Raw genomic sequence first — 8,050 nt, 5'->3', positions numbered from 1 at the left:
TGCTAAAATCGTGTTATATTAGTTAGTGAACAGGGGAGTAATGCAGGGATTATACAACAACATCATAGACTTTTCCCAAGCCAGTTGGCCTATGCTAATATGAAACCCGACAGAAATAAAAGTAAACAAAAACAAGAAGGGGAAGGGGAAGGGGAAAAAAAGAGTAACTAAGATTCCGGCACATGGATCGTTGATCTCCATGCAGTTCTATCAAGAGCCAAGACTTTAGGTACTTTCTAATTTCTACATTCCATCCAATGTAGGGATTATAATGATACAAAAATCATCTGAGAGAACTAAGCTAACAGCAACCTTGACATTCCTTTTATTTTTCAATTTTAAGCATAAAAGGAACCACCAACATGTTATCACGTAAAGACATCGCACGCCATGCATGCTAAATAAAGGACCGAGCCACCGCACGGTGGTACGGTCTCCAACAAAGATCAGACTCTCCAACAAAGATCAGACGTTGACGACAACTTTCTCACCCCCCGAAGAAACTACAAATACCGAATAAATTTATTCCCTAGCCACCTTGTGTTTAACATTTGAGAACAACAGTAGCAAGTTGCTGCTACACAAATTCCACGGTAATAGTTACATGGAGTCTTTGGAGAGCCAGTTAAGCGACGGCGTAGCCCGGGCATTCGTCAGCTCATCCACGGTGTCTCCCCGCTCAAAAACAGCAGCCGCACCCATTCCAGAACCTGTTCATTGATAATCTATGTCAATTACAGTTCTAACCAAGTAGAACAATCTTCTTTCCACGCAAGTAAATGGAATAGATCATGTACCTATGCACATCGAAATCACTCCAAACCGGCAGTCTTTGCCCCGACGCTTCATCTCATTGAGAAGAGTGCTGACACATCGCGCACCTGCCGAGATGAAAGCATGTAATATGGGGATGACAAACAGTCGAAGGGTGAGCATGTGGTGAGCACAAAGGTGCACCCCAACATGGAACATAATATTTTGGGAGTAGCACAAAACATATACCTGTGGCACCCAGTGGATGTCCAAGAGCCATTGCACCTCCATTAACATTGACTTTTGCAGTGTCGAGATCTAACTTCTTCGCGCAATACACAAACTGAGATGCAAAAGCCTATGTACAGGGGCAACTGAATATCATCCAGCAGATAATACTTTTGTCGAGTGGAAGAACTAGATGGAAGTATACCTCGTTAATCTCAAATAGATCAATGTCATTAATTTGAAGACCGGCAGCTTTCACTGCTGCAGGGATAGCAACAGCAGGACCAACACCCATCACAGCTGGATCAACCCCAACTGCAGTAAAGCCCCTGTATTTGCAGATTCATGGTGTGTCACTAAACAGAACTTTATAATAATCAATAGCATCATAAGTCTCTTCTTTGATGGTCATCAGAAAGTGCCGAGCCATAAAGTTGGTAATTGTGTTTGATATGTTTTGAGTCAGGAAAATTTTCTACAGGATACAAAAATAGCTCATCATATGTAAAGCATCTAGAGAAAATAACATTACCTGTAGATTCCAAGTATTGGAAGACCCTTTTGTGCAGCAACATCCCGCCTCATTAGTAGGACAGCGCCAGCTCCATCGCTCAATTGGCTAGCATTTCCTAAGATTTAAAACAAACCAATCTTCAGAAGTGATACAAATGATAGACATTTTCATTCAGTTAGATTTTCCTATTTACCAGCAGTAGTGGTCCCGTCCTTAGAAAATGCTGGTTTAAGTTTTGACAGGGCTGCCAGTGTGGTATTAGATCGGATTCCGTCATCTGCTGACACAACAATCTCCTTCTGTTCACCAGTTTTTGGATCTACGATCTTCGCAGAACAAAAAAGAGTCAGGGCAACAGGTTGACCGATTCTAATATTTTATTAGGAAAATCTTGAAAAGTATATGTAGTTATTTTAGAAAGAGAAAGCAAAGGCACTAAATTTTACCTTTGTATGAACTGGGACTATTTCTTCTTTAAATTTACCAGCAGCCACTGCTGCAGCGGCCTTCATGTGAGACTCAACCTGAGCATTACAGTTAACAAGAATGAGAGCTAGAAGCTTCTTGTGCGGCACTGAAGCAGACCGGCAGTTACCCGTGCGACAAAAAGGACAATCAGCCAACTTACAGCAGCTTGATCTTGCTCCATGCGTGTTATGCCATACCGTTGTGCGACATTCTCAGATGTAAGGCCCATTGGGAGAAGGCAGTCACGTGCTTGGGCAAATAGCTCAACCTGAACCGATTGGAGATTCCAACGCATTATATTATCAGCTTAAGCATCTTAACACATGAATCTGAAGTGAAGAGTCTTGTTGCATCGACCACCCATTCGACTTACTTTGGGATTCATTTTCACATCATTACTACTAATTTGGTTCACTGTCATGGACTCTAGGCCAGCAGCGATACCTTTTGAATGGAGAGAACAAAATAAGATCAGTAATGAAGTCAAAACAAAATAATTAAAATCAACCTTCGAGTAAAACATACCAATATTGTACATCCCAGATTTAATAGCAGAAGCAACATCTGCGACTGCCTGAAGACCAGAAGAGCACTGCCGATTTACGGTCTTGAGAGGAACCGTGTCTGCATCACATGAAATCAAATTAATCAAGGCGGGGATTAGCATGGTCTAGTATTCATGGTCTAATATTAAGCGCAGATGTGAGAGAAATGATGAAATTACCAGGGAACCCCGCATACAATGTGGCCATCCTGCATTCTATGGCCCTTTGGGAGCCATGAGCTAAAACAGTACCAACAACAACGTCGCCAATCTCACTGGGATCCAACTTAGTTTTATCGACCAAAGCCTATAATTGGAACCAGGAATATATGAGAAGACTCCAAGGATGATGAGACAGTAGGACACGGTTGACTAAATTGCCATTTACGCTGCAAAAGGGAAAGAAGATGTCGAACACAAACCTTGAATAAGGGCACCAAGAGGTCCACAGCGGGTGTATCCTTGAAACCACCTTTGGTGGCTTTGCAGATTGCCGTCCTATAGGCACTGAAGACATGGAAGGTAGATGCATGTTTCATGCTTGACCTCAGTTTATGGGAAACGGCTAAGAGAAGTAATCCAGAAAACTATTTGGATATTACTACTACTATGAATCCTGCTAGTTTTTATTCATCATTATTACAGAGTAGATAGTATCTGTCCCTTCTCTATGTGTTTCTAATGGTAAAGATCAAGTCTTTTGCGATCTCTAACATATTCTCCGTTGTTATAGAGACATGCAGCCTTGATATATAGGCTTCAGTTGGCTCTAAATCAGATTTGACCTGACAACGATCAAACCGGGGTAGCCAACATAAAAAAAAAAGAGGCAAGAATCCTGCCTGGCGTCAACCCGCCACTAGCAACGATGTACACGCATGGTTCCACAAGCCGTGGTGCCGTCCGTCGCTATCGCCAGAGTACAAACAACTGTCCCGCTATCTTTTTCTTTGGTCAAAAATGGCAAGCAGGAATCCTGGCGACCAGAGCTTAACTACGGATCACCGATCGAAACAGAATCGAAACGGAAGGCAGGAGGGCGGGTAGAGCGGGCAATCACTTACGCGACGATGACAACGTCGTCGGCGAAGCAGGCGCCCCGATGGTACGCGGCGCTGTCCCCCGCGGCGCACGCGCTGGCCTGCGAGACCAGGAGATACCGAGCAAGACCGTCACAGATCTGGAACCAGCACGCCACTTGGGCGGCAGAGAGGAGCTGAAACGGGGGAAGGAACTCACTGAGATGGCGGAGGCGGCCTGGTTGGGGCCTGCCGCGGGCTCCAGGTGGCCCAGCAGGATCCTCTGCCTGTCGATCGCCTTCTCCATTGCTCCTCCCAACGTGTCTCGGAGACTCGGAGTGGTTGGTTTGACAGTGGGCTCCTGGCTGGGTGACGACGGGCGGGGTGTGTTTTGTAGGGAGGGAAGGAGGGCGAGGAAGAGGTGTGGGAATTGCGGAGGAAGTTGGACAGAGGTCGACGGCGACCCGAGGTTCGGTGGAGTTGAGTTGAGGTCACAGTCAGAGCAGGGGTGTGAAAACTTAAACTTGGGATGACTGGACTCTGGCCCTGGAAGTCAGTCGCGGGCTGGTGCCTCGTGCGTGCCTGTTCAAGGACCGAGTCTGCTGGCTGCTGCTGCGGGGTCAGGTGGGCGGAGGTTGTTGGGTTTTGGTTTTTTCCCACGCGGTCCACTCTCCACTAGTAGTAGGAGTGGAAAGATAGAAAATGCTGCCCGGTGGCTTGGCCTGCCGTGTGACGTCTGCTGGGTTGAACTTGACCTTGGTGCACCGGAGCAGGATTCTGGACGAAATTCGCACGGAAGATTTCATCAGTCTTCCAAGTTTTTTTTTTCTACGGGAAGAGGGCTCTAAAAAATTAGGGGTTGCTGCATAAACCATCGTCAATGGTGATTATTTTACATAGAGGACCTAGAAAAAATTACAAGTTGGCCCTTAACTTTTGCACCGAAGATTCTAGAACAACAATGGGAAAAAAGTAATCTGGTCTTGAGGTTGAGCATCGCCTCATGCCAACAGGGAGCTTGAAGCTCAAACGCAGTTGTTGCCGGCACCTAGGGAGGGAGAAATCGACTTCAGGCCATCAGGGTCGATGGCATCCATGCCATCAAGAAATTTCTCCCCAAGATGTGGAGGAGCCGCCTCACTGGCTTAGGATCACGGCAGCGAACCAAAGTTGCCGCGCAGGAACTCCACATAGCAGTCTTCCATTCTTCCTTGGAGGTCCATGCTCCCACCAGCACGCTCCACCGCCCACCACCGCAACGGCCGACAATAACTTGACCTGCATGAACTAGGACCTCCGAAACCAAGGCCATGTTGAAGGAGATACGTATGAGTGTCCTCGTAATTCCGATCTCCGGCCTCCAGAGCATCAAAAGGAAGAACATAAGCCATACCACACACCAGATCTTGCCAAAATCCAGTGTGTCGCTCCAAAGCACTAGATGGGAAAATATAGGCATAAATTTAGGCCTAAACTACTACTACACAAGGGACAGGACCCTCACCCTTCTCAAGGCCGACCACCCCTAGAGAGGAGTGATGGTGCTCCGGTGATGGCGTCAGACAATCTTGCTGAGCATGTTGTGGAAGCGGTTGGGAAACCCCAAGAGTAAGGTGTGATGAGCACAACAACAAGTTTTCCTTCAGTACGAAACCAAGGTTTAACCGACCAGTAGGAGAAAGACGTGACTTCTGAAGGTGTTGCTAGGTGACTAGTGGCAGGACGCACTACCGACGTCAGCAACAACGTGGAACCTGCACAACACAACCAAAGCACTTTGCCCCAACTTACAGTGAGGTTGTCAATCTCACCGGTTTGCTGAACACAAAGGATTAGACGTATTGAGTGGAAAGATATGTTTGCAGTAATTAAAGAGAACATGAATTGCAGAAAGTAAAAGAACATGATTTGGTTGAATGTATCGGTGTAAAGGAAAGGACCGGGGTCCACAGTTCACTAGAGGTGTCTCTCCATAAAGATAAATAGTATGTTGGGTGAACAAATTACAGCTGGGCAATTGACAGAATATCGACCATACATGACAAGATGATTACTATGAGATTTGATTGGGAATTACAGCATAATACATAGACCATAATCCAACTGCGTCTATGACTAATAATCCACCTTCCGGTTATTGTCCGAATCCCTTTCAGTATTAAGTTGCAAGCAAGAGATTATCACATTAAGCAATGTGTGTAAACTAAACAATAGAATTACCTTTGGATAAAACATTATTGCAACACATCTACAATCTTAGAAGTTACTGTCATTCTCCCAGAAAACTAGAGGCATGGACCTACTATTGAGCATAAATACCCCTTCTTGGAGTCACAAGCATCTACTTGGCCAGAGTATCTACTAGCAACGGAGAGCATGCAAGATCACAAATAACATATGACATGAATATATAATCGACCTCAATATAGTATACAATATTCATGGGATCCCAGCAAACACAACATGTAGGATTACATAAGGATGATCTTGATCATGTAGGGTAGCTCACAAGATCTAAACATGAAGCACAAATTGGAGAAGACAACCATCTAGCTACTGCTATGGACCCATAGTCTAGAGATGAACTACTCACGCATCACTTCGAAGACGGGCATGGCGATGTAGATGCCTCCGACGATGATTTCCCACTGCGGCAGGGTGCCGGGAAGAGCTTCAGAACCCCCCGAGATGTGTTCTGCGATGGCGGCTGATACGTCCCAAACGTATCTATAAATTTTGATGCTCCATGCTTGTTTTGTTACAATTCTTATATGTTTTATGTGCACTTTTCCACACTTTTTAGCATTTTCTGGGACTAACCTATTAACGCAGTGCCGCAGTGCCAGTTCCTGTTTTTTGCTGTTTTTGTGTTTCAGAAAAGTTGTACATGAAAGTTTCTCGGAATTGGACGAAACAAAAACCCAGAGTCTTATTTTTCCGGGACGAAGACGGAGCCAGAAGGACACGCGCAGGAGAGCTGCCACGTGGCAGTACATAGGGCAGGTGCGGCCCCACCCTTGGTCGCGCCTGGCCCGTGTAATGGCGCCTCGTCGCCTCGTTTGCTCCGCCCTTCCACCTATTTATTCCTCGTATCGGGAAAACCCCAGGGACCACAGCCTTCATCCACGAAAAGTTCTGACGTCATCGTCAACCGAAACCCCAGTTCTGGAGGGTTCTGCAGTCCATCCCGGCACCCTGCCGGAGAGGGAAATCACCGCCGGAGGCCTCTACATCGCCATGTCTTCATGCGAGGTGATGCGTGAGTAGTCCTCCACGGGACCATGGGTCCGCAGCAGTAGCTAGATGGCTGTCCTCTCCTTGTTGTGCTTCATGTATAGATCTTGTGAGCTGCCTAACATGATCGAGATCATCTATTTGTAATTGCTACATGTTGGTTTGACGTGGATCCGATTTATAGAGAGATTGCTTCGGTTGAGATTATGTATTATATTATTATGATCTTGCATGCTCTCCGTTTCTAGTAGATGCTCTGGCCAAGTAGATGCTAGCGACTCCAAGAGGGGGTATTTATGCTCGATGGTGGGTTCATGCCTCTATTTAACCATGGGAAGTGATCTTGTTCTCTACGGTTGTAGATGTGCTGTTGCTACTAGGGAGAAAACAGCGGTGTTCTATTCAAGGGTAGTTTCATCGTTTACTTTACACACATTGCTTAAAGTGATAGTCCGTTGCTTGCAACTTAATACTGGAGGGTGTCGCGGATGCAATCCTGAAGGTGGATTATTAGTCATAGATGCAGTTGGATTACGGTCTATGTATATTTTTGTAATGCCCGCATACTTTCATAGCATGTATTCTGCACCAACCATTAGCGTAGAATCTATGTTTGTCAATTGCCCATCTGTAATTTGTTTACCCACCATATTTATTTTATTGGGGAGGCGCCTCTAGTGAACTGTGGACCCCGGTCCTACTTCTTTTAATTGCAATCTTCTACAGCATTTTTTTGTTCTGTTCTCTGCAAACAATTCTTCTTCCACACGGTTCGTTTAATCCTTTGTTTTCAGCAAAACCAGTGAGCTTGACAACCTCGCTGAAAGTTGGGGACAAAGTACTTGGTTGTTTGTGTGCAGGTCTCCACGTTGCTACTGACGCCGGCAGTGCGCCCTGCAATGAGTTGGTTCGCAACACCTCGGGAGAGAACATTTTTCTCCTACTGGTCGATAAACCATGGTTTCTTACTGAGGGAAAACTTCCTGCTGTGCTCATCATACATTCCTCTTGGGGTTCCACTCAACATTGCGCATAAATTCTCCTTCATCAACTCCGCGCTCAGCAAAGACTTTTTCTGGCGCCGTTGCCAGGGAGAAAAGCATCTCTTCTGCGAGGGGACTCTCTCACTCCCACCTCTTTTACTTTGTTATTGTTTTGCTTGCATATTTTATTTTTATCTTGTTTGCATTTTATATCAAAAATCCAAAAAGATTTAGTGTAGTTGTTATTTTTATTGCATTTAGTTTACCATGATTATTCCCGAGTTCGAGTTTAGGAACCTATCTATAG

General features: G+C 45.5%; 1 protein-coding gene across 1 annotated transcript; it reads right to left on the bottom strand.

Moving 5' to 3' along the window:
- Nucleotides 1–461: 461 nt before the first annotated feature.
- On the bottom strand, nt 462–3,896 carry LOC124650647 (3-ketoacyl CoA thiolase 1, peroxisomal-like). Its single transcript, XM_047190162.1, has 14 exons — nt 3,747–3,896; nt 3,572–3,648; nt 2,930–3,014; nt 2,688–2,814; nt 2,489–2,587; nt 2,337–2,407; nt 2,124–2,231; nt 1,942–2,019; nt 1,689–1,821; nt 1,514–1,610; nt 1,187–1,310; nt 1,003–1,111; nt 798–881; nt 462–710 (listed from the first exon to the last, which is right to left on the bottom strand). Exons 1-14 carry the CDS (start codon nt 3,831–3,833, stop codon nt 601–603), a joined length of 1,389 nt encoding a protein of 462 aa, XP_047046118.1. The 5' UTR covers nt 3,834–3,896; the 3' UTR covers nt 462–600.
- Nucleotides 3,897–8,050: the final 4,154 nt, after the last annotated feature.

Source organism: Lolium rigidum, chromosome 4, assembly GCF_022539505.1.
Source record: "Lolium rigidum isolate FL_2022 chromosome 4, APGP_CSIRO_Lrig_0.1, whole genome shotgun sequence".
NCBI classification, from domain to species: domain Eukaryota; kingdom Viridiplantae; phylum Streptophyta; class Magnoliopsida; order Poales; family Poaceae; genus Lolium; species Lolium rigidum.
This window is presented reverse-complemented; position numbering and strand designations above follow the sequence as displayed.

Bases quoted from the DNA above. Each gene is read 5' to 3' on its own strand.
- LOC124650647 (XM_047190162.1), bottom strand. From the start codon at position 3,833: ATGGAGAAGGCGATCGACAGGCAGAGGATCCTGCTGGGCCACCTGGAG. The intron at 3,649-3,746 runs GTGAGTTCCTTC...CTGGTCTCGCAG, and splicing joins AGGCCGCCTCCGCCATCTCA to GCCAGCGCGTGCGCCGCGGG. The intron at 2,588-2,687 runs GTAATTTCATCA...CATGTGATGCAG, and splicing joins ATTGTATGCGGGGTTCCCTG to ACACGGTTCCTCTCAAGACC.